The sequence below is a fragment of the Opisthorchis viverrini genome (assembly GCF_000715545.1).
Source record: "Opisthorchis viverrini unplaced genomic scaffold opera_v5_17, whole genome shotgun sequence".
NCBI classification, from domain to species: domain Eukaryota; kingdom Metazoa; phylum Platyhelminthes; class Trematoda; order Opisthorchiida; family Opisthorchiidae; genus Opisthorchis; species Opisthorchis viverrini.
Genome location: NW_008751673.1, coordinates 1,900,992 through 1,927,946, shown reverse-complemented (window position 1 = coordinate 1,927,946; position 26,955 = coordinate 1,900,992). Strand labels below are relative to the sequence as shown.

Sequence of the window (26,955 nt, the reverse complement as noted above, 5' to 3'; positions counted from 1 at the left end):
TCAGGCCAAATATCTTGGGATCAGAGTATAGTGGTGGTCTAATTCGGAGGGAAGGTCAGCGGAGAAGGCATATATATACATGAGCGGAAAAGCTTAAATTGGTTGCTTCCGCTTAGTTTATCTAAACCGCAAAACAACAATGTGATAATGAGAAGAACCCACCTTAATCCAACTTTGCCGCTACCAGGCAATCGTGACAAAATTTACTTGCTTGATTCACCTATTTTGAAGAGCTTTTCTAAGCCAATCTGGGAAATTTCTTCAATATGAAATGACCTAATCAGCACCAAATCGCATTAACTGACCAGATATACCTCAAGCTTGTTATTAGTATGACAATAATGGGACCATACGAACCGATCTAGTCATGAAAGTGCGTTGTTTAGCCCGAGCTTACCTGAAGGTATTTTGTGGATGTTGTATCCAAGTTGGACGAAATTGGAGGGCCGGCACTCATGGGAGTATATTATTCAGGTTATATATTTTCCTGGTAACGTGATACACTGTTCCTTAATTTTGCTGGCACTTTCGGGTTCTATGTAGAAGTTCAGAATAAAGTTATAAGAATAACGTTCACCAACTGTTATTGGAATATTCAAATATTCATATCATACCACCGCATAAAGGTATCATGTGCGATGGTTCTACACTCATCCGCCGGACGAGGTTATCCAGGTAGCTGTCCTGTAAATTAACCGAAGTGGATATCAGGGGACATTTTAGAAGCAGTTTTCGTCTGACGCTAAACAGTCTCCAACACACTTAGACATGTACTGTGAAGCGCAATTGTTTTGATACCTGTGATGCGTTAGAGAATGGTTTTGCCTTCTGTGTGGCAGGAATTTTCAGCCGTAAGCAGAGTGACGGGAGACATTTTGGACATAAGCTTCTATGGAGTAGCGTGATGTCTCTCCTTACTTTTTTTTATAAAAAAACAGACGATATATATCGTTATAGGATTTAAACGGAAATTTGAGGCCGAATTGTTCAAAAATGCTTGGGTTTTATGCCGAGGAATAAGGATATACGAAGATGTGGTCTGAAGGCAGATTAAGAGAAACGTCCTAGAGGTAAACATTACAGGCCAGGACAGCTTCTGAATTTAGCAGGGTCTCAAGACTGCTCGATGTTTCATGGGGGAAATGGAATTAATATAATGTGCTACTATTGGTGTGCCTAGTTTCTGAGGTACTCATACATTGCTATCACTACCGAACAGTAGGACAGCTTCTTCTGCATCTTTATAATGTTTCATAAAAGACCTGGTATCAGTAAGGTTAAGCACTTGCGATTTAAACGGGCTTTTAATGAGGTCCGGAAGACCTCAGGCACATGAGACATTTTGTCTTACTGGTCTTTACATGTAGGTGGACAAGGATAGAGCGCGTCAACATCCTAAAACTATCAGCGAGTCCGAATACAAATGGAATATATCGTTTGAGTGAAGTTTACTTAGACACATCGTTGATGTAAGCCATTCAGAATTCCGAAAACATACTTCCGTAACCATTATGTATTTCGCAAGGACCGATGACTATTCAGATGAAGCATAGATGTTTTGATTGATGGGATAAGTCGACAGCTATTGGAAAATTATTCACATCTGTTAAATTAGGCTTGCACTGCAATTTTAAAATTGACAAACAGATGGACATTTATAGATATTTCGTAAGCCAAACCGGTGATTCAAGCGTTTATTTATGTCTGCCACCATGGAGTAGGAAAAAATGAAAAAGGCTTCATGGTAAACTCCTGCCTTCAGAGTGATGCTTCCGATGAGGCTAGACTCGGCTAGGTTCGAAACTAGTTTTATCTCATCAAAAGGACTTGTCGAAGCTTTGTACGAAGCTGTAAAATGCCTGGTAGCCAAAATCGACACGTCAATGAATCATAATAGCCATTTTAATGAGCAGCCGACGTGAATAACGATTATGAAACCCAGGGGTAAACTGTCATTCTGTTCCATAGTTTCAGAGTGAGATTAAATGTGGTCCAGCAGGATCATATGTATCCGAAGTTTATGCCATTCTTATCGCATGTAGAAATGCCTGTGATATCTGGAACAGTATAACGCGAATGAATGCAGCTTTCTAAATGATTAAGATAACAGAGATTTGGCCACGGTGTTTTAATTTCATGAGTAGGACTTTAACAACTGTCGTATAAAAACATCAAGTAAACTCAGAGATTTAACGCCATATCACTGCACTGGTTAAGCAAGGATTCACACGAGGTAAGAAGCATTTTTTGGAAGAGGTTATCAAAGGAAAAGTTCGTTATGATTGCACGGTAACGACCTATTGTGCCTAGAGTAGATTTCGGACATATGTTCAGAAGATTAACTCCTTTCATTTTAAATAGCCCAAGGGGACAAAAACCACTTTGCTGTTTGTTATGGTTGTCCAAAACTAACAGGAAGTGCTGAACGTTGCTTTACTGCTGGGGTTTGTTGGTCTTCCCTTTTTGGTTCATTTCGAGTGCACATGACCTGTCAAAATTGAAGATGGGATTGCTTCCGTCTGCTGTGAGTGGTCACACAAATCTATGTCGTTTGACGCTGAACAATCAATCAACGATGAACGGTTGCATTTTTGGCTTTCAAAATTTTGGATCATGATGTATAAGCCACAGAGACCCACCAACATTGTGGTCTCAATATCCGTGATCTGTATCAACGGTAGGGTTTTGGAACAAGCCGTAAATTTAGTCAGAATTTCAAATCATGTCTGCAGGCTTCTTCATAAAGGTAATCTCGAAAACGGTGGATACAGAAATGTGGTACGGATCGGCGATCACATTGGGCGCCTGGCAATCATGTTTAATAAGACCGTGGTCACGCGTGCTAGCGGCGGGTTGCATAAATCATGAAATATTAGTGAATCCAAGTTCCGAATCTTTCACCTGTCTAGCAAGTAAAGAATGAGATCATGTAATTAACGTCTGAGTAAATTATATGCACCACTGTGTGAGAACACTGACTGAAAATTTAGTGCTCCCTAAACCTGGGACTTCGGCACGGGTGAGACGAACAAGAAAGCTTATAGCTTTTAGGTCAGTTCATCGACCAAGTAGCTGTTGAGTATTTTTAAAATGGTAAAAGTGAACAAAAATTTCACTCAAACTACAAAGACCACGTATTTTGGGTTCATTTTTGATTCAAGGTATGCCTGTGTTATTTCTGCAGACAATTTATTGCCAACATTCACTGTTACTTTCTGTGTGCACAACTTACACACGAGAAGATTCTCCAATATGTCATGGGCCGTTGCCGAACTACCACAAATTAAGAGGAACCAGTTTGATGCAATAGCAATAAAGGACATTTCCCTGACTCAGACAAAATTCAACGTTATTGGGATCATTATTAGCAAGCTGCCGTTGAGGAAATTCGTAAAGAATGAGGATGGCAAGAAGCACTCACAAGCAGTGCTAACGTTTACAGTACGAGATAGTCTTTACGACTGGATAAATGGAAGTTTCTGGGGAACGTTTGCAAATGTGAGCACCGTGGCTTCCGGGTTTTCAATTGGTAGGTACAGTGTTTTACCAGTTTTATGTCATCTCAAGGTGACTGCGTTATGGTTGTTGGGGCTCGCGCCAAGAGCAAGGTTGAAGGATCATATGAGGATCAGTTTATGATCAAGACACCAACTGAATACCACCTGACCTTGAGTGATTCTGGTGGGAACGTAACTCATTTTGATTTTCCTGACAAAGTCTATACTGCACGCCTAAAGGTAAGCATTTAATTTGAGCCTTTGGTTGTCGTTATTATGCTAATGAACCCAAGTTGTTCAGGCTGAGATTTGAACGTCTGGCAGACGCGTTACCAGCACTTCATTGCTGATCATTATTTCTGCGTCCTTAATTGAACCAAGCTAACATTGGTTTGATTGTATTCAGCATGAGCAAGCTTCATGAGGAGTTTTCGTATTCACAATCTCTTACCCTTTGGTTAAAGAGGAATCCGTTTCATTTCTTCCATGTCACTCTTTTAACTAGTCTGCCCTGACGGTACCATTCAGTCAGCATCTGAAACTGCATCAAGTGATTCAGTGTGCTCATTCACGTGTGGTTACGCGGAACGTGTTTAATTCTGAACATATTTGGAATCAAGATCTACTGCCGAAGAATATGTTCACGTTTCTCGCTGCCGTGGCTGAGATAGGCCAGCCAAAAGCCATCATCCTCAACAGAAGGCGCCCAACTTTTTCTGATTCATACGAACAGCAGCAATCAGAAAATGTTGCCGAAATGGCCCAGCGTTGCGAACTGATCATTTTTGATGAAACTTGTGCTCGTCTACCTCTGATTCTGTGGAATGAAGAATGGATACACACGGCCTTGTCAGCGTTTATTCCAAACGTGAGTTGGGCGTAGCGATACTTCAGCCAAACTTTCCCTTATGTCGTTTGTTTTGTCAGTTTAGGTTTTTTCGGTGGATGAAAGGGGCTGGATTAATTGGGTGCCGTACGTCATTTAAATCCCTTTTTTTTCACCGTCGTCCAGTCGCTATGGTTCCACTCTTTAAATATTTAAGGCGAAGTCTTGGTCATCATTCTGATATTTAGTGACTCTGTTTGTTTACCAAACCAGGCCATTTATGACAACGCAACGAAGTAAGTCAGTGTTATCACAATGATCTTGCTTCCACTGGCTGTGGTTTGAAAAGAATGTGACATTGTATGTGTCGGTAGGTTGACTATGTGCTGCTATTTTACTGGTTTTGAGGAAATGAGTTGTGTATTCCTAGACTGATGTAGCAGAGTTAATTACAAGTAGATGGAAAAAGCACTCAGACTACAGAGTAATTCCGCTACACATCTACTTCCGGCAAAGTGAAATTGGAGCCACGCAAAATATTTAAGATTCACCTGTCGGGTCTTATGCGATGTAGCTTTTGTAGTTTAGTGGGTGGATAATATGGATAATACGATAATATGAGTAGTCCCGGGGCTTTGAAATAGATTGTCTGTGATCATTGTTGTACAGAGGTCACTCAGTGGAACTGGCCACCAGATACCTCCTTGCATGCACTGAGGGCGTTGAACTCCTCGGCTGTATCGACCTGAAGTGAGAGTTGCTTATTGCGATTACAGGATGTCCAAGTTGATTAAAATATGACTCAGCGGAAGCAACATCTATTATTATCCGTTATTCGAATGTTCCGGTTGGTGCGAAGCGATGTGACAGGTCAAGCCATAAATGGATGTCCGCCCACCAATATAGACTTGCCTTTGTTTGGATTTTGCGCACTACACTGAGCATGTATGCATGGACAATCCCGGACCCCTCCAGAAAATGGTGGATTCAACGGCAAAATTCGTTCAGTTATTGTTGTATGCGAAAAAGATGGGTATAAGATTCATTGAAACCTAGTCATTGAAATAAATGAAGTTAATCGTTCGCCATTGATGATAAGTTTAATTAGTTAACTGAGGGTTATTTCTTTTCACACGTTGACACATTTGAGCTATAAATAGCGTTTTTAAGTCACTACTGTTAAGAGGGAACATTCCCAAAATTTAATTAGAAAAAATAAAGTTCAACAAACCTAACCGTGTCTTGCCTATCATTGATAGCTGGCAGATCCAAGATGGGTACAATCCTATCGAGTCCTATCCTGTTTTTATATGCATAAAATACTACCTAAACTGCTATGGGGACATGACCTGGGCTTGGTTTCTTACCAGTGAAGGTCGCCTGTCTATGGGGAACAGATATAAACGGCTTCCTCTGCTTGATGATCTCCACCTGGACAGCATGACTTGACACACGGCTGTGACTTTAAATCACTATTGTGCACAGACGGATTTGATATGAATCTGACCGAAAAAATTACGGCTGTTGAACAAATTACACTCATTTACAGACCACTTTGGTCTCCCAGGGAGACCTACCAGAGTCCAAGATGAAGCTCCCGTTAAACTGGTAAGCAACCATATGTTGTTGAATTTTGTGAAATTTGATGGGTAATTGCAATAGAAAATTAATAGAAACGTAGGAAATGTGCGTACCTGATGAGCTTCAGGAAGAGAAGAACTGGCCAAGGGCTGTTAAAGGGTTTGCATCAAACATATGAGTAATGTAACACGTCCAATGCCGGGACTACCTATGGCTTAAATTGATATCATCGTGTACAAATGTTCGTTGCCCTTCAAGTATGAACACCCTAGAATTTGATACCTACATCAACCGTAAAAATGACATTTACTGATCACGTCTACCTAGACCGATCCGACTACTTACCAGTAGGAACTAGCGATCTCTCTGCCTCGGGGACATTGCCACACTTCACGTAAATTGTGATTCTTGCCTGTTTAATTGTCTCTTCGTAAGTTGACACACTGTGGGCCACCAGTATTTTACCGTCTATGGCTGTTAGAACTGCCTCCTCTTATTCATCACCAGATCTTATCCACCTGAGTTCACTTTGGGATTGTCCACCGGTATAGTTCGATGTGACGGGCACATCCGATAAAGGATCATCAGCCCACCAATTCTGCAAAAATATGCAGTTTTGTTTACAATTCTTCCAATTTTTCGAGGATACCAAAAATAATGTGTTGTCACTTAAGCGTAAGAGAATTGCTGATTTCATTCCTTAAAGGTTACTATTTTATCAATCGTTGACTGTCCAGTCCGGTACGACGATTACCGCCGTGGAGTTGTGGCTGCGCCGAACTCGAGAACGTTGATCATTGTATCTCCTGAATGCCCGGAGGCCAACCGCTTGAGCCAATATGCAAAGCACATTGGTAGCAGAACTGTCTCCGCGATGGATGTGAGTGATGTTCAGAGCGCAACTTCACAGCCCCGCTTTACTCAACCAATGCCCAGTCTAACGAAATGCCCACCAGCTGAGGTACGTCGCGCTGTTTATATACCTATGTTTTAAGTGACCTCTATATCTTCTTAAGTCTTTGAAGGTAATTCACCCTACTTATGAGATCCCACGGTTTAATCACTTCCTTCGAATGTGGGATGTTGGAAGGACGGATAAGTTTGGAACATCGATTGCATTGGATACGTAACTGAGTGATCCTAGAATGACGAACTCTGCCAATAGATTTGATGAGAAATTCCATGCTAGGTGCTTAACAACTAGTGAGTGGATCATGGAGACCAAAGACTACTAAGGGTAATCAAACGAACGGTTAAATTATCTAGGTCAGGCGGTGGGGAGTCAAAACATCATAGTATGTTTGCTGAACTTCTCCTAGAAACATGATGTAACTTAGGTCAACACAGAAAATGTTCAACATCATCATCAGGTAGGCTATATTCGCTTATGCTTCGGCAAATTAAAAACCACCGCAAACAAGCGCCCGCAAGTGTATTTTCTAGGACAGTCACGTGTTGATATTCTTGAGTACCGTAATTAGTGGTTGTTGTTTCTATTGTTATACCCTTCGACGGATTCCATCCCTGAACCTACCAGCTGCGGTGGTCGATCAGTAGTCTGTTCCATCTTTGCTAGCTGTTACAGGCTTGGGAAGCGAAGAAAAGGTTGGCTGTTTTCGGGCCTCTTACTGCTAGAGACATTTTGTGGGTTAAAAAGTTGTTGGTGTGTAAAAATGATAATCCTTACGATGATCTGCAGAGGCCACTAAGTAAATCCAAGGAAAAACTGTAAGATATTCTGAAAAGCAACCAATCTGGACCAAAACATTCATCAGATCAGACCTCTGGGTGAAAGGCTTGACTAGCTGAAGCACTGTTCAACGATCCTGTATAATAGATGACATTCTTCACCGCTGAAAATTCGTTATCATCATTCAAAATATACCAATTAGGGTTATGTGGACAGCAGCGTTAAGTACCAGCCTAGTTACCAAAAGCTGGAGAACCGGATGTTGCCGGATCAAACAGAACAACGGACGTCTAGTAATTCGAGGCTGTCTTTTAAAACGTACGGTTAATTAATTCCTTATTCCCACAAATAGATACCGAAAAAATCCCAGTTATTTCCACCAAATTACTTGTATTTATACTCAGATTTACTCAGTTCCGCTGACAAGCATCCATAATATCGTGACAGTCCGTGAGTTGAAGGCTGGAAGAAGTAAGTGTGGAGTGTTTCACTCTTAAATTATTGCTCCTTTCATTATGAGTCACATATCTCTCATGAAGTTGACACTGAGTATGCATTTTGAATAAAGACGGCGAAGCATGTGCCGTGTTCTCCAGCGGACTTTTACTCCACTCATTCAGGCTCTTAACATTCACTGCGTGTATGTTGTGCGCGGTGCTTCGAATGTGTCCAACTGGACACACAAATTATCGGCATTATAATCAAGATCTTCATCTATTCCTGGATCCTCATGGATCTTTTCAATTAGATCCTGTTGCAAGTTCCTGTTGTCAGCAGACGTTAATGTGTTTCCAGTGACTGTAAGGAATACCAGTCCGTTTGTGTTCCCATATTTTGATGGGCACATATCCGCGAAGACAACCCTCAATTAAAGTTTTTGGCAAATATTGCTCATTCTTTTTATTCCAGTAGGTGTAGTTACAAAGTGTGAGGGAGAGGAGTCTTGTCTCCATCATTACTTACAGGGACAGAATTAAAACGTAGCCTGTAGACGGGCAGTTTTGTAGGACGACTACAAGGTATTCATGTATGCACATAGTGTATTTAGTGTAATCATGTGCTTGTTGAAGATAACGAAATTCGATACGACTGTTGAAGAAGATTACCAGAGGCCAAAGGGATCACTTGGTGCGTGATTAATGCGTATCTGGTGGTCATTTTCCACAGACTACTTAAATTAACACGCACCGCTCTTCATTAGCCTGGATTCCTTTGATTACAAAGTTACGTAATAAGACGGATGGAAGCGGCAATAATTGGAAATTTTCTGTCACTGAGACACGCAATCTATTTGTTGCTATAATTTAGCCTTTAGAAACCGCCTTTTTTTCCAATGAGGTCAGCCAGGTGTCCTTCATTCTCATGGGGATTTCAGTAGGAAGTTCACCAAGATTCAAAAAGTCTCAAAGTGACAAGCATTCACAATTAATGTTTTACGGTTCACCAAGATTGCTCTCCTGCTTTTTGATGCCGGGTAAATATTGATTTCGAATATCGCAATTACTTTAGACTACTGAAATGCGTTGAGTAGAGAGACTTCTGACTGTCAAGGGCACACATCTGCCACTATGATGCTTCTCGATTTCCCCGACAGTCACAGCTGGGTATGGCATCGTGTTTGCACTGATCACGAAGATTGACTTAGATCGGACAGATATGAACAACTTGGTTACTTTGCAATGTCCCAATTGTCAGCGTAGGATGCTTCCATGTGATCCTCCTGCGGACATCGGGATTTCGGCCCCAGGCAAGCCAGTCCAAGTAGAGGGCATGGATCTTTATGCAATGTGTACTACTCTTGATTGCCCTCTGACTAACCAACGGTTTTGCTGGTCGGACTCACAACACGTAACAGTAAGTTCCCCAATATATTTGGATTGTAAGTCAATGGTGTCTGAGCACTGGTGATGATGATGACGAAAGTAGCCTTGTCACGATACAAAGGGAAGCAAGGATCATACCATAGGTCATTTGTGTTGAAAGAGAGTGCATACTTCTCTACAAAGATTCGGAAAATCTTTCGATACTTGGTAAATATTGGAAATCAATTGCCGTTCTGATTAGAAAGCATTCGCAGATGTGTCTGAAATTTGGGTGGAATATAGTCAATGGTGTATACTATACGGATTCGATCCAGAAAATGAACTGCATATGCTAGTGACTGACGTACTAAAGTTGCTGGGTTACACAAACAAGATATAACTGTTTGAAGACTTGATTATCGCAAATGGTTCTAAATGGTTATAAATTACCTCGGCTTTCAATATGTAGGACTATCAGACCATTTTTAAATAGAAATTTCAACTCAGCTATGATAAAACCTGTTGCATTACTTCTTACTCTTTGCAATTTCAGTTGGACTTTGGTACCATGATTAATCTCTCCGACCACACAGGCACTTACTTTCGAACCCTTCTGGGAGGAGAGGCGATGCGGAAACTGGTTGGTTGCACACCACCGCAGTTTATTCGGCTTACATATAGAGAAAGAGCCCGTCTGAAGTGGAATATATGCCTTCATCGGTATAAGGTATGCCCCGACGTTTTTTAAGGAGTCCCACATTGTATTGTTTTGTCTTTCGATCACTTATTTCATGTTGTTTTATAGGTGAAATTTTGGGGCACGGAGATGTTTTCAGACTAAAGAAGTTTGAGCACTGCTTACCGGTCTGTTTAAAAATGTACTGTGATTCTCTGTGACGGCCAATTCTTCGTCATATTCTGTTCATATAGTGGAAAAATTTATTTTCATTGTCTCGATCATCTAGCACCTTCGACTAATCAGTTCCGGTGGTGCGTTATATTGCACATCGAATATGTGTTTTTACATTCAACTGAAGACACCAGTAGACAGTGGTATCAGTTTCCTCCAAAATTCAACGCCAAAATGATACTTTAGAAAAGAATTTGATCAACAGTGTTTCGTTGACTTACAGCTTGTATATAATGTGGCCGGGATAATAAATTATATTCATATCCGGAATACTTGTCGTACGATGAATCGGGCTGAATGAGCCCTATTTAAGATGGCATTGATGCTTCTGTCCATGAGCTATTGACGTTTGCATCACGTGGAACAGGAGAAAGTTTAATACGCAAAGTCCTAACATCCGATGACTGTTTCATGACCGTTGCAATCAACGATTTTTCTTGTTTGAATAAATAATGCCAGAACGCGTGGATGAATCATATCATGTTTATAGGCTTTTCCCGCTGATATAATGAGATTAAATGTTAGGTTTGCTTGCCTTTTATTACTGAAGGGATGAACAATTTTATGCATTATGGTGATACACTCGTCAGCATGAATGTCCACAGTCCGGTTACAGTTGAACTCGCTCGTAGATTTTCGCAGGGAGGGGGGGGTGTTAAACCAGCCCAATGATTATTCTAACCCCTGTTTTCGTCAACCAATTTGTATCAAAACAATGTATTTATGCAGTTGTGTAGTTTTTCGTTTGAACACAAACCACTCTTAGTACATACAACTAGTGTACCACAATTATTTCAAGGCTTTTGGCGTCTCCTTTATGGTAAGTGCTCTAACTTTGTTCGAGGGAAGTAAAATCTTTACTGCTGGGTGAACCTCATGATTCTTATGTCACCGGTGAAAATAACTCAAGGATCTAATGATCACATAAAAATTGATACTGATATCGTTGTGCTGCAGCAGAGGTTTAAGAAAAACCCTAAATTTGATATAGTTGATTAATTTTTCGGGAACTTTGCCTGACCACGTACGTGAAAGTGTGAAATCAATCGAAAATAAATTAGTAGTGGCCAAATTTGGTTTGAAGAAAAGGTGGCTCCGCACCCAAAACCCATGAAGATTGAGGCGTTATTGCTAGGTCACAGCAGAACTATCTGTCTGGTTTGTTATGTGGAAAATTGACCGAACCAGTGTGATAATTGTTCATTTTCAGGTGCTATAATTTATATAGAATGAATCGAGTGGATAAATAAAACGAGGCCATTCACACTCTAAAAAGGTGATAATTGAAAAAACATCTTGTCTTATCTCCTGTCTCAACTCCTAAATGTCAGTGAAAAGCATGCATTAAAGCTTGGAAACAAGATCAGTAAAACGATCGTAAAATTCGCCGAATTCCTAATTTCTTACGGGTCTAGCGTAAATATGTACTGAATGTATTGAAATGGAATATATATGTATTTATATACATAGAATTGTTATCGTTTTGTGCGGTGAATGACGATTAGCAACTGCAAATGAAAGACAAAATCGCTTATAGTGCAAACACGCTCCCATCATCGCCATCTCATCAATGAAACAGCAGCAACGAAAATTCGGTCCGTGATACCGAACCAACAAAATTTATTTGCAGGCTGTATACACTAGAAACACACAGGGAACATATTAGCATACGCACACTTCTGTCGGTCAAAATATCTCATTCTTTTGAATTCGGAAGGCGCTGGCGCTCAAAAAGGTTATCCAGTCGATTAGGTGAACATACAATTCGTCCTAACAAGCACACGTACGGTCATAGACTTCCCATTATGAAAAGTGTCGGCGTTTCATTATGCCAGTGTTTTGTATTCACCGTGAAAAACGTTGGAAAGTCAAAGGTCTTGAGCATTTGCTTTTACAAAACTCTGCGCGCCAAAGTTAGCCCTATTTCTGACAAACGTTCAAAAACCAAACATGACCAAGACACCATATTTCATGAAACTGGAAACGATTATCAAACAAAATTGCAGCTGCATATCCATCATGTTATGGATTAGATAACACTAGTATAGATAAACGCCAGCTCTCATTTATTGACTGGCAAGTCGACGAAGGTGCAATGATTTCTTTACCAGTGGTTTTCTCATCCATTATCACACAACACTGGCCGTCACTCTAGCTTGACGAAAGTTCGTGGTATGATTGTCCAATTAGGCTTTCTGAGTCCATGAGAATATGCATTACATTAGACGACGCCAACCTACAGATACTGACGATATCTCACGACTTCATTTAAAGGATATTGGTAAGGCCTCCCACTTACTTTCTGCTGACTGAGGAAGAAGGCCTGTCTCAAGAAAACAAATGAATTTGAATTGAGGTATACTTTAGTGAGTGTGCCTAGCGTCATGTGTGTCGATTGCAGTTATCGGCTCGATTCCGAAGTTTGCACCGTTTTACTGTCATCTGCCATCTGTCTTATGACAGTGCCTAGAGCCGTGCTTCAAGGACGCAAACGAACATCCTCAGCTGCTTGAAGTAGTCTTCTTCTGCGTTCCAACACCGACGCTTCATTCTACAGAACTTGTAGGACTGGGATACCGACAAAATTTGTTCATCTCCGGGAAACGCTCATTTCGACAAGTTTTCAGATATTCTATGAAAAAACTGTAAAGGGAGGGCATAGATACTATTGAACTTGAATGCCAAACAAGAGTAATTAAATTTCCGCGTTACTGCAGCAAGCCGAAACATCAAGGCATAGAGATATTTCAGTCGGTTTTTATTAACAGATTTGCAATTCCATTGAAATGTGAAATTTACAGTTCTTTTCCAATTTTCTATCCCCATCCTTCAAAATGCACAGAATTTTCACATGCGGACTACATGCAATTTAGATAAGTCAACGTTATCCTTGTAGCTAAGACACCGTGAAAATTGCATATTTATGCCTACTTAATAATTCATAATTGCGGCTCCACCTACCATGGACGATGGCATTTGAATAGCATTTTCCGGTCAACGGTGTTCAAACCACTGAAAGCCCGCGGATAGCGGAATAGCCGCAGACAGCTTGTGTAGGGCAGAATATGAATTCAAAAAATTCCTCTGAGCACTGGCATAGTATCGCACTACGTTCAATTCCAGGGACTTACTTTGAACTGTGGAACATTTAGTGTGCTAGTGATATGTGAGTTTTTCAAGGCCATGGAATGCAATGTTGGACTTCAGAATTTGCGTGTTCCTCACTGCGCGTGGTTGGAGATGCTGCCAATCGATGTCAGTGGCGACCTTGTGGCCAGTTTCCATCCCGATTGCCTGAATGAGTGTTTGGGGTGTAGGCACCTCGGAATGATTGTGGTAAGCTAGCACTAAGTTCTTTCACCGTCCATATTTATCCCTTTATTCGCAATAAGGCTTTCAAACGGATCATCAGTGTTGAACACTGATGTCATACTATCGATGGTGATGGTGATGACTCAGAGTTTGCGGGTTTATTCCACTGGGAATCTTCAGGACTGTGGATAGCGTGCTAAAAACGTCACAAAAATTCGTACAGCACGCCATTCAGGTTAGTAGGTTTTGTTTTATATTGAGCTTCATACACATGAAGGTAGAAGATAAGCGTGTGATGCTGGAGAATTAGTTGATAGCTCAGAAGATGAAGTTTATGGTTGTATTGAGACTCAGCGAAGAATTCAACCGCGAAAAGACAACTTTTTTGGTAGTGTTTATACTTAGCCTAAGCGATGTGCTGTGGTCATCATCTGTGATTCTACTTCAGATTGTGGAAATTGAGAGCAATTTCCAATCGAATGTATTGCACGAACATTAAGCCCGAGGAACAAGATAACGATTCAAAGTGAGAAAGCACTCAACTAGTTGGTATTTATTTGGCATTTCACCTTCCCATTAGCAGATGGTTATTGAGCTGTGATTTTAATACTGTGACGATTTACGACCTGGTCAAAACAGTTGTGGACGTTCGTACCCGGGCGCTTGTGTCAGCGTGAAAAACCTTGATAGGGTTGGCGAATTTGTCTCGGCAGCCAATCTTCCCTAGGAGGATTCGCCGTGTTCATGGTGGATTCCACAAACGGTTTATAGAGCATGGTCACAAACATAAAAAGTGAATGCAAGCGATGAATGCGAAATAGTAACAGGAGAATATGGGAGAAAAGAGAGAAACGTCTCATTCAAAATCATGCCAAGGACAGTGCCAGTCTGATGAGGTGAATCCCAAAGTATGTAAAAATTTTTGTATGGGAACATGCGTCTAAAGACCAACAACCAAAGAAAGGACAAACAATGGTGAATGCTCTTCAGGGCGCAGTGTGCGTTATCACAGTCAAGACTCGCACATCAGGCACAAAGTGTCCGTCATACTGGGTCTGGTGTGAGATTAAATGGCAAAAATGTACCTTCAACGCCATGTGCCACGCATAAAAGTGTCATAACTACGCAGAGAGCCCACAATGGCAGGCAAACACAAGTCACTGACTGTGACCTTAGGAAGTCCCAGTCCAATAACAGCCTTAGCGGATTGAGGTGAACCAAAAAGTCGATATCACAATCGATGGCATGTAGGGCTGAGATTATGGCGAGGGAATATTCATCAGCACCATACTTCTGCTTCTTCTCATTCCACACTGTCGCTCCACGCCCATCCGAGACTATGCTGACGTCTATTACAGTTGCACGACGATCTCGAACAGCGATTAGGTCAGGTTTGATGGACGACGTAGAAGTAGGGGCTCTCAACTCCTCGAAGACGGTGTACCCCATTCGACGGAGATGTTTTGCAAGTTCCCTTGCAACCCGATTATGACGAGCACATCTGGCATCATGCGTGATCCAGCAGGATTGCAAAATATGCACCAAACTCTCCGGTTGGCCACAGTTTCCACGACATAAGATCGTCTGGCCACCATGACCATGCCGAGCGCTTCTAACTCTCGTCCTAAGCAGGTTGCATCGGAGCTGGATACCCCGGATAAATATCCGTGGAAACACTCATTCTGGGAATACGAGCTATCGATTCGAGAGAGACGAAGTGGCCAACTCTCGTAAACCGCGACCGTCAACGCTGTTGTGCAAACTATCACCCCAAGCAGCCACCAGCTCCTCCTTGGCGTTTACGCATACACCATGGACTCGGATCGGAAGGCTGAGATCCCGAACAATTTTGTCAAACGGGAATCGTTGACCACATTGCGTAGTACTCGGCACTGAGTAGAAAGGAGCTTTTCCATACGCGTTTTCCGCTGCATCGGGATTGTTGCACTCAGACTTGAGATACCAAGTCCCCCATGTTGTTTACCGGCGTGGATGTAGCTGATCGGGGTGTCCTTCGGCAGACGTATCCAGCCACGAATATATTGTCTGATGTAGTGTGTTCCTGTGGACTTGGCCGAGCACGAGTGAATATGTCAGCCTTGGTATCAGGTAGTTCCTCGTGATATCCATTCTTTGATGCGGCTTCAACGGGGCAAAATCTTGGCCACTAACATTTTCCACTTGAAAGTCAGCGACTGATGTGAAGAACAGTATACGAGCCGCAATCTTGTCTATGGCGAACTAGGGGCTGATTCCACGTTGGTTGTACTTATCCGCTATTGTTTGCCGAGATGACGGTCGTCATGATACCAGGTGACGCAGCCTGCGCGTGGTTTGCTGAGTAATTCTCCCACTACTGCCACCCGACCGCAGCAAGGCAACTTACGGATCCCCAGTCGTCCGTCACCCTCCTCTTCCTCTACAAAGCAGACCTGAAGTTACATTCAAAACCTTTCGCTCAAAAATTGAGCACAGAAAGTAAAGAAATTTGATTTCAGGCGTCGATTCTTCCAGCTTGACCAGTCTCGCAGACAGGTGGTCAGATCATGTTGTTTTCTCATTTCGCGGTTGGTTTATGACCACCTGCGTTTGTGCCTGTCCAGACAAATTAAGCAAATCTTCATTTTCTGTTGAAGCTGGTGGGTTGCATGACTCTTACCAACCCTTCCTGGCTTGCTGTGTGGTGTTAAAAAGTAATAAACCCAAGCCGCCAAAATCCCATTTCTGCGGTTTATTGCTTTTCCATCAGCTTTCGTGCACAATGTTCCTTCAGTCTTCAAAGTCTTCTCTGTGACAACGGTGATCCGCACATTATTAGGGTTCTCTGATTTGTCTACTTTATTACTCTTTTTCCTGAAAACGTTTATAACTTTCTAAATGCTACTGGGGTGGTGCTTTCGTCAGGTCTTAGTGGTGGATATCGATGGGACATTCTAAGCCTCAGTCCTGTTTTTGGGTCTAATTTCACCTACAGCAGCCACTTTGATACGTGATTGTATTCCGATCAACTAGCCACCCGGTATCAGCAGCCGATGCGCTATAGCGGGAAGTTCCGACTGAGATTACTGACGCCCCAATTTTCTCATACTCAGTGAATAGGTACCTCCTGGTCCAGGATGTGGAAGTTTTTCCAACGTGGCACACGTTTCAGCGCACACCAGAGTATCAGCTTGGAAGTCAGCACAGTGTTGAGATATCTTTGCCTACAATGATGTGGTAGAATGGATATCCGTCTTCTTCTCGGATGAGACCACGTTGCTGGCTTTATCCACCCACAATAAATCAAGTCTGTGTCATTGAGAACTTTAATGCTGTACACATCATTAGTAAACTTCTATTATTTTCGTTCACTGATCGGATTTCAAATGGATCCAGGATCTTATTCCATTTTGCCCAGTTTCTGAGAGCCCGAGCACTTAAACCACCAAAAGTAACTCACCTGAATATGCGGATCTTGTGGCGGTCGCCCAGTCTGATTAGTGCATCCGCGTCCAGTGTCTCTATCGCGTTTTGTTTTGTTCCACATAGCACAACGTGCATCACGAAACAACATCGTGACATGAAAACTATCCTCGGTCAACAACAGGCTCCGTGTTCTCATTAAGGGCGCAATGTGATTTCACACTATTGTTGTTTTTAACGTTTCACTCGATAAGTGTAAGGACAGAACACGGCCAAACTTCACGACACTCAGACTCGCGCGCGCGCAGGTGGAAGAAGTCAGCCATATTACACAAGTCCACAGACAATTGAGGAACATGTGTAGCAGCTATACTGTGAAGAAAGCACGTTACTGCTGTCTGGACTTTCACCGCGGGACTCTCAAGTGTTTCCTACTGTGCAATAATAATACCGCATTCCAAGTGAATGATTCTTCAATGCTTTTGGAAAGTTTAACAGATTTTAGCTCAAACAGCATTCATCAGGCTACATCCGCACTGTGTCCAAGTCACAGACGAGTTACATAAGAAACACATTCCTGCCAATCGAAGTAGAGTGACAGAACCACTTGAACGGATGTATCCAACAAAAGAACCTCAAATCTGAACAGGTTCCGAAAGGAACAATCAGATTACGTATACGCCTCAACTTTTAACAGATAATTGTGTTAGGGCTATCAGATTACCTATAGAAGCCATGTGAAGCAGTCCAAGTGAACTTAAGAGAACTACCAGCCTAACCGCCCACTAAAAGTACCGCCTACGGTGATGAGCTATTGACAAGCTGGGCGCGGTGAACAGATAAATTATAACCTGAATAACAGCTCGCATCAGTGACCAGTGTGACACCGTAGATATAGCTGACATAGCAGCTACCAATTGCAAGCTGTCGATCCACCCCTGAGTAAACGAATGTGACCAATACCAGTCGTTTGCAACTGATACTTTACGACGAGATCTCCATTCGACTTCGCATTCATAATAATCATCCAAAACTGTCGCAGTCGTCATGAAGTGCAGATCCAGTATTCTAGTTGAATTCTGCTCATCAAAAACGACTCCATGCCGTTCACGGAGACAGTTTCACCGTGGATGCCTTCGACATTTCGACAGTGTATGCGTCTCACGGAAAGTCGCTTAGTTTGTTAAGAAAACCTACTGATTCATTGGTGAAAATCCCATTGTCCTCAACAACCAAGTATACCACTGACTATTTTTTGACACCGGCTTTTTAATAAGAAACAAATTTTGGAAAGGAACAAAAAAAAATTATCTGCAAAAGGGATACGACTGCAAAAATCATCATCCCTTCAAAACCGAGGCTACCTTTGTTGATGGTTCCTATTTTCTCCCTTTATATTACGTTACGATACATTTTCTTCTAAGGACTGCGTAGCAGTCAGATGCTACTTCTTTTGTACTACTAGCCATCGTGGGGAAGATGTTTTTTAATTTCCAGTCTTGTCACACTCTTGGCCCCGGGTGTCTCATTAGATCTCTGATTTACCAGTTGAATTTCCAAGTAGTTTTGTTGTAATTACGACCTGGGGGCATAAGGTTGTTCTGTCTAACCAAATAAAGAAAAAGGTGTAAACAGCCAGTTATTAAAACGAAGTTTTATTTATAGAATAAGCATTTTGATCTATCACGCCATAGCGTTCCGATCAAAACATTTGCCTTGTTGAGTTGTATTGGTAACACCCAAAGGTGGGAGCATGTATTCTTCTTCGTTAGCTCGTGGTACTTTGAATGTTCAACGGGGAAACCTGACGGGCCCTACAGTTGGCTTGGCGAGCAAAACTCATATTTTTGTCCCGAGAATCATGCTGCTTTGTGTCTGGTGCAGTAATTCCCCTTGATTCCTCATGAAACACCAAATATAGGTATGCGTAAATGCGAATTGGAATAGTTGAGTACTAGTACACAATAGGTAGAATAATAGCTTTCAGAAATGGTGAGCAGTCTCACTGTTGCCGTTCTAGATCAGGTTAAATGAAGGAAAAAGGCGAAATTAGTAAGGTTTTTATGAATTCATTTGTCTCTGTAGCTAGAATGGCTTGAGATGACTTGAGAGCGTAGCAGATACCTTAGGTGATACTAAGGGAGGTTTCTTTCTCACGACCTTCACCTGTAGGAGGAGAAATCGCCTGTGGGAGGCCATTTAAAAGGGTATTTGACGTTTGTCACTGATTGTTTTAATAAACAAGCTTAACTACGTGCGGAACAAATGGCTGATTATCATTCAGTTATCGAAACAGTGATCTAAAATTTCACTTCAAAACGTCTGAGAAAAGTCTTATTCCTCGTTGATTACAAGAAAACTTGAATTTTTCGCCCTGCATTTACTTCACTGTGACCATTTCATAACCGAAATGACCACTTTTGTTACACAAATGTGTGGAATCAAAGCCAAACTTTAAGGGTTTAGTTTGTGATCGCTCCCATCAGTTGCAAAGTTGAAGATTTGGCAACCGCATTCCTCATATATGACCAATAAGCCGCATTCGTTTTGCTGCCACTTCCGAATATATTTTTGTTACAGGTGTACTTCTGGTCCGATCAATCGAGTTTTAACAATCCGATTCCCCTACTGACCGTCATTGCTTGTGAAAAACCGAGCTCCTTTGAAGTGATGCACTCATTGCGTAATCAAGCACCGGAAGATTACTGAAAACTGTAACCTGGAAGGGACATTTCTTTTTTATGGTTACTTATCGCCTTCTGTTTTGAATTAGACGTTTTATGGTGACCTTGTTACCGCCTCCTTTGATAACTGGCATTATACTAGTTTATAAGGCAGTTCAACTTTTTACACTTCATGGCCGCCTATATGATAATAACTCGAGAGTGACATCCTAAGAGGGGACACTGCAAAAGGTGGACCACAGCGGATTACCCCATCAGACGAAACGAGGTCTCAGATAAAAATCTACTTACTCACTGTGACGTAAGCTGTAAGTGGCCCAGATGGAGAACAATTTTTCAAGACGATTGGCACCTCTGTATGAGAAGGCGTCACTCGAGGAGCCCGTTGATAATAGATTTTTCTGTGATTTTTCTGTGAATGTAGGATAACTAGCTCTATATCTCGTCCCATTGAGAAACAGCCACACTACTGTTCAGCCAAACGGCTAAGTTTTCAATCATTGAATTGAAGATTGCGGGTCCGAAACTATGAGTTTCGTTAGATGCACACTACTGGCAATTCCTAGCAAGGATGAAAAAGTTGAACAGTGCTTGTCAGCTTTCCAGCAGAGACTGGTCGAACCAATAAGGTGGAGTGTCACTTGACATTAATGTGTAGATCACCTTTCAAGAGAGGCTTTCTTTGCGGTATGAAAACTGTGCCTTAATCTCCTCCGATCGGAGAGAATTTAGAGAGGATGCAGTAAATAAGATGTTGTGGTGGAACTACGTAATGCATTCACGGTAGCATTGATGCAGAGTTCCTACCTATACATTAAGTTGGAAGCACTACGTTTTCCTTGGTTCCCATAAAAAGTGCACCCAGTTTGATGTACATCCTTTTCTGAAATTACTTCATGTGTTTCTGGGTAGGTTAGATAAATGATTCTTTATTGTCTAGATTAGAGGGCTGGTGCAGGCTGATGCCGCACAAATTAAACGCGGCTTGTATTAATGTTTTTGGTTTCAGTTAATGGTACTCCTTGTTCTCATAAGTCAAAAGATGTTCCTGACGGAATAAACGCTGATGAATCGAGTTTCTTGTGAATAAACCGCTGGATCTGTTGTGTTGGTGAAAGCGAATTAAAACATTATTCATATGTGGTCATCTAGTGCGAATATCATGACAGAAGCAAATCCGTAAACAGTGGCATAAGAAAGAGACTGCAGAAGTTTCAAGGTAACCGCTCACTTCTGCCACGCTGTCTACAGGAATTTGAAATGTTGCTCTGCTTGCTTCGAAAGTGAGGAATACTATGTGTTGTACTCTCCTTCCCACTTCATAAAGCAGCCAGGCGTTACATTGAGCCCGCCGAAGTATGAACCAGGTATGGACAATATCTCAGTGTATTAGGACGAAATAAGTGGCGTCTCTGTGTGTTACGTAACGTCCACCAGCCACAACTACACAGTACGACCCGTTGAAAGTTTCTCATGCGCATGGTTGGTTGATTTTGAGGGAATGTCTTTTTTTGGAGCGCTGATGACTTTCCGCCAAAAATTCTAACTTTATGACCACATTTGCTATAAAGGTTTGAGGTATGTTGAGCGCACTAAATTCGAAATATACACTCACTTCCACGGCTTTTCTTGTCTGAAGCTTTGTGGTAATTGCCTGTTCGCTAGTTTTCACTTTGCCCTTGTAACGCAATTGTTGGAAGTAAAGATTTTTTTCATGATCAAACATTAACAATATCAAGAGGAAACATATCATGTCGTTATATCCTGGATATACCGAACACAGAGAGATGAGAATAAATACAGGTCTGTGGTTCGTTTATTCATTTACCTGAGGTTACCCTCCTGAACTTAATTTTACAGCTTTAAAACCCTCCAGGAATAGCCCGGATAAAATCCTCCGTTGCTAATCTGCGTGTTCTTCTCACAGAGTATTCAGTGCAGTAGAACAACCATAGTGTTGTCACTAACCTTCCAAGGTCATTTTCTCTGCACCTCCTGGAAGTTCAGTTGACTGTCCGAGATTCCGCAACAAAGAAGTTAGTCCAGAAATTAGAGTGGATATCATACCGAAAGAAGATTTCTCGTTGATGTTTGACCACTGACCAGATGAACATTGAGAAGTTTGTTGGAAGTTGCACTGTCTGAAGAGTAAGATGTGCTACTTATTTACTCGAGTTTCAAGTAATCTGACCCCATGAGTACGTAGTGGACAGAATTATCCCAGGTAAGTCATTTGCACTATATTTTGCATTTTGTACCTATCAAGATGAATCACTACGTGTCAGCTGGAGAAGGTGCGGAGTTGCAGGCACGAACCGATCAAGCTCAAGTGTCTGTTGATCTGAGTTCCAAAGAACATTGAAGCTCCCGTAGATCAGGTTTATCGTTGTCCAGATGTAAACAATTCGAGATGCTCAAGGGAAATAATGACACCAAACGACTCCTAAATCTACATGTAACCCATACAAAATTTATCGCCAGCAATAAGAATAATGAGCAGATTGTGAAGCGACTGCTCTAAATCCTGGCAGAATACCCGTATCCACATCAGTTGGTCAATTAAGGTAGACATCCAGCGGTCAACGGGGAACCGGATATAGGACGGGAACGAACACGAAAAACTTAAGAGTAAGTATGGTATACAGACACATCCGATAACGGAATCAGGTCCACTAGGCACAAAAGTGAGTTGCGACGTTTCCTTACTTATCGTGAACATCGACCACCGTTACACTCCAATAGGATCCCTCACAACGCACCGACAATGTAAATTCGATTGGTGAGAAAACGTTTGCAACCAAATAGCCCAGCTTAGCGAAGAACCCAACGACCATAGCTATGACGTGTAAAATACAGTTCGGATTCAGAATGTGCCAAAAACGTGGAACTCATTTTAGTCAGACCTTTCGCGTCATCTGAGAAACGATGCAGTTCGAAGCTGTAGTTTGAGTGCGTGTGATCTGCAAGTGTACTACTGTCTTCGTAGGGACAAATCTGGTGGTAGTTCTAGCAGAAGTGGTCGGATAGATTAACGAACCAATTGAACATTCTATCCTTTCTTGATCAAAATCAACTGGAAGGATGTCATCATTATCGATGACGATGGTATTGTTCCGTCAATCACCGAGGGTGAAAGCGGCAAACCTCCTTCGGGACTGGTTCGTGAAAGAAAGTGGTGATAAAATCGTGATATACGTTATATATAAGGATATATGTAAAATCGTGATATACGTTATATATAAGTGATATATGTATATATATATAAGCAATATAAGTTATCTTTGATTTTTCGTGTGTTCTTGGCCAAAAACCCTCAACGTTGCGTAAAATCACTGGCTAATTACTGTTTGACCTCAAATTGGTTTCTCTTCTGTGGTAGTCTCTCTCCTATTCCTCTTAAACTAGGAAAAATTCCACACAGATGATGCTCATCTTAGTTGTACCGTCTTTCTCAACCGTCACCTTTTCTTTGCCCGTCTTTTGGTTCGTCCACGCGAGAAAATGGACAGAGCGCTCCTTTTTCCTTTCTGTGACACAATCAAGTCCTTATTTTTTCAGTTCTTTTCACTATCACCTATCCATTCCTACTTGATGTCATGAGGGACACTGCAGCGACAAAAATCTGGAACATCTGCCTTCAGGTTGCTTGCGTAAAATTGCTGTGGGCACCAAAGAGGTTCATCGATCTGGGATTTTCTTCAAACGCAACAAAGAACAAGACATGATTTTGGAAAGCAACACCTTCAGCCAAACTCCTAACTCGCAAAAATTAGGTGCCGTACAACTATTTTCAAGAGTTGTTGGCGAAAATTTACCAAATGTTTAAATTTTAGGAATCTGTGTTCTGTAATCCTTATATGAAAACAATATTTCTACTCTGAATTTGTATATGAAAGACACCTGTCTATGTCAGAGCAAACGCGGGAGAAACGAAACAGATGCGTGGGCTGATATAACGAGTAATCTGTCGGTAAGACAGATTTGGAAAATTTCGAATCCATTCATGAAAAATGCAGGCACATGTATATCAGTCATCAATCAAGTACATCAATCATTGTCAAATTCATCTCATAATCATTCAGCTTGGTTGATAATAACTTTTCTTCGAAAAAACTGCCATCATTGCTGTGTAACATTTTAGAAACTGTCTTCTCGCAGCTCTGGGCGTTATCTCTATTATGCTTCATTTTTGAAGCAAGGTAGGCCGTCTATCAAAAGTAATGGATTCGCCTGTGACTCGAAAGTTTTATGCCAGGAAGAGAGTTTGCAAAACCACCTGTCCATTGTAAGCGTGTGGTCTAAGCTTTCTTAAAAATAATGTATCCTTGTGAAATTAATGTATTTGTGGACATCTATGAATGTGCCTTGTCATGGCTGGTGTTGCCCGTACAAAAGTGAATTTTACCGCTTTCAAGACTTGTTTGATCTATCCTCCCGTGGACAAGCGTAGCCTACCCAGGTGCGAAGCACCGCCTGATGTAATTTCCTTTTAGATCTCAAGTGCCAGAATATAGTTGATTATAAAACCTCCCTAGTAAACCGAACGCATTCTTCTCGAATAATCGTGCTCTTTGCAACAAATGATTCACACAATTCATAAAACAAAAATTAGCTATGCTAGTGAAATCTGTCGTTTTTCACCGTTACTACAAAGTGTCTATTTTAAGATGCGACGTCTATTGTAAAGAAGTAACTTGGAGTGGTTGAGCTCTCAAACTGGCACCTGAAAAATCACTCGACATGTTTGACAAGTGTAAACATGGAGCGAAATAAAGCTTCCACTCCCACTATGTTTCACGAAACTATGGCATCGAGAAGAATCCTGGTACAAATGATTTGATGCAAGTTGAATACACAACAGTGGAGAGTTTTGACATCAGAAATTGTTCCTTTAGGGTCTGAGAGAATGACTGATTTCGTAAATGGTGGATGAGCCAGGATTGATACTGTCCATAAAATGAGACAGCGTGCTTTGAAAATCCTCAGCACCTAAAATCCTCAATGGCAAAACTAAGTTTTATCATTCACTTATTGTGATTTAAGGAAATTTGGTGATTTTGTCCTGTCAAATTGGGCCAAGTTGTTCTAAGAAACACTACAGCTGTTCCAACTTTGTGGAGAAACACACCATCTTCATGTTACTAAACTCAGGGAGTTACGAACCTGAAATCTTCAGGGTAGAGGTGAAACACTTAACAGTTTGACCACAAGAAACAGATCAGCAGTGCGATTAGCTATCTTTCTGGCACGTTATAGCTCCACTCGACCTTTAGCCATGGTACCCATATCACATGGTCTTTTTTTTTGACTGGTTCCTCTTCTAAGGATGTTTCACGCACATCGTGAAATTATTTTCCTTGTGAGCTATTTACTGATTGATGATATTGACATGTTATCGCACCTGTTCTGTCTATTTGTGATTCATTAGGCACCATTATGCGGTTGACGTGGCAGTTCTTTCACTTAGTTGCGCAGCTTCTTGAATCGCGAAACAAAAGTCGTAAATAGCAACAAGGTTTAAGCGAACTTCAGGTGATTTATTTCCAGCTACCTACGAGCGAAATACATTGTGGTTCACTACCTGTATGGACAATGTATTATCGTTTATTTTTGAGAAGCATGTTCGCAAGCATAAGAAATAAATGCAAACGATGGATGTGGAATGGTTACAGGACAATATTGGTTGAAAACGAAAATTTTCCCATTTGAGGTCATGCAGCCAACAGTTACGGTCAGACAAGATAAATCCCAACATATGCATGAATGCTTGATATAGAAACACGCCTTCAAAGACCAAAACCCGAAGAGAGGGCAATGCCAAATGCCGTTCAAGGAGCGGTAAGACAGTGAAGACTGGCACATCGGGCAAAATTGTCCATCACACTTGGTCCGGTGTGAGATTTATCGGCAATAAATGTACACTCAACGCTATGTACCACGCATAAAAATGTCGTAAGTATGCAGAGAGCTCACAATGACAGGAAAACACAAGCCACTGGCTATGATCTTAGGAAGTCCCAGCTCGATAACAGCCATAGCAGTTTGAGAAATGCAGGTCTCTCATTAAGAAATGATCATCGGTTTGTGTACCAAAAAGTCGATATCACAACCAATTGTAAGTAAAATTGAGATTATGGCGAGTGAATATGCATCAGCACCATATTTCTTCTTCCTCTCGTTTCGCACTCCGTGCCCATCTGAGACTACGCTTACGTCTATCACAGTTGCTCAGCGTTCCCAAGCCAACCGGGCGGCCAGTACAACCTACCCCTTCATACTCCTTTCCTCAAGAAGAAAATGTGTTTATCGGTAATAAATCTGACACAATTATTTTTTGTTTTGAGGTATACAGCCAGATACATTATCAATATCTGCTGGTAGGGTTTTTAAAAATACACACGAAAGGTTTAGGGTAGAGGCTTTCAATGCTTTATGCGGAAAACCAATTTTACAGTTAGATTCTATATCGTATTATTTCACCACCTCGTTTTCTTGACATTCAGTGAAAAATACATTTTCCTGAGTTTTAATGGTGCACACAAACGCGAGATTTTGCCTAAGTTACACCTTTAGCTAATCTGCGAGTTCTGAGCATGCGTGACATCAGTCAATACTGTATTATTCAGACCCCCGGAAGTTACCTGGATCAATCACTGTCTCATTGAGTTATGTAACCACGTTGTGACCTCAAACGGTGCTGACATGATGTAATGTTTACCACTATGTAGATGATCATATTGCACTTTTTCACTATTTCTTGTATGGAACTGAACTTCTTTATTTAGACCTGTGGTGCCCGATACTCATATATCCAAATTTAATAGACAATGTTTGTCAGAATCATTTTAGCTCTATCTATTATGTGTGTTAGCCTCATGCAATTCTATTAGGTTGAAACCGTCAGCTAGTAAGTTGCGATCGGGCAAGTTGGAAACCACAAGAGTTTAATTATTTGGAAACACTGATGATTCAGTAAACGTGTGGCCGAATTCATTATCAACTGCTAAATGCAATCTTTAACACCATCACCATAGAAGGGGCGAAATGGCTCATTGGTTGGAGCGCGAATTTACTGACCAGAAGGTTAGTGGTTCGAAACCAACCCCTGACTCTCGACTTCCCTGTCTAGACTTGGGCAGCCTGGCAGTATCCCAGCCTTCGTGCTTCCTTTGGGTGACATAGCAGCTAGGTACCGATTGATTTTCCTCCGTAGAAAGCAATACCCGGGCGACAAACTGCTGGATATCATCT

At 41.5% G+C, this 26,955-nt stretch overlaps 2 protein-coding genes across 2 annotated transcripts; one reads left to right on the top strand and one right to left on the bottom strand.

Annotated features, from left to right (window-relative positions):
• Nucleotides 1-3,252: 3,252 nt before the first annotated feature.
• T265_01582 (hypothetical protein) lies at nucleotides 3,253-14,597 on the top strand (the record flags this gene model as incomplete). The annotated part of the gene is made up of 8 exons (XM_009165641.1): nucleotides 3,253-3,498; nucleotides 3,534-3,737; nucleotides 4,003-4,365; nucleotides 6,611-6,865; nucleotides 7,999-8,065; nucleotides 9,189-9,448; nucleotides 9,950-10,123; nucleotides 14,565-14,597. 8 exons carry the CDS (start codon nucleotides 3,253-3,255, stop codon nucleotides 14,595-14,597), a joined length of 1,602 nt encoding a protein of 533 aa, XP_009163905.1.
• A 4,191-nt stretch (nucleotides 14,598-18,788) lies between these two features.
• Nucleotides 18,789-25,740, bottom strand: T265_01581 (hypothetical protein; the record flags this gene model as incomplete). Its single annotated transcript, XM_009165640.1, has 3 exons — nucleotides 18,789-18,974; nucleotides 21,320-21,468; nucleotides 25,641-25,740. The coding sequence occupies 3 exons, from the start codon at nucleotides 25,738-25,740 to the stop codon at nucleotides 18,789-18,791; spliced, it is 435 nt and encodes a 144-aa protein (XP_009163904.1).
• Between the last annotated feature and the right edge of the window lie 1,215 nt (nucleotides 25,741-26,955).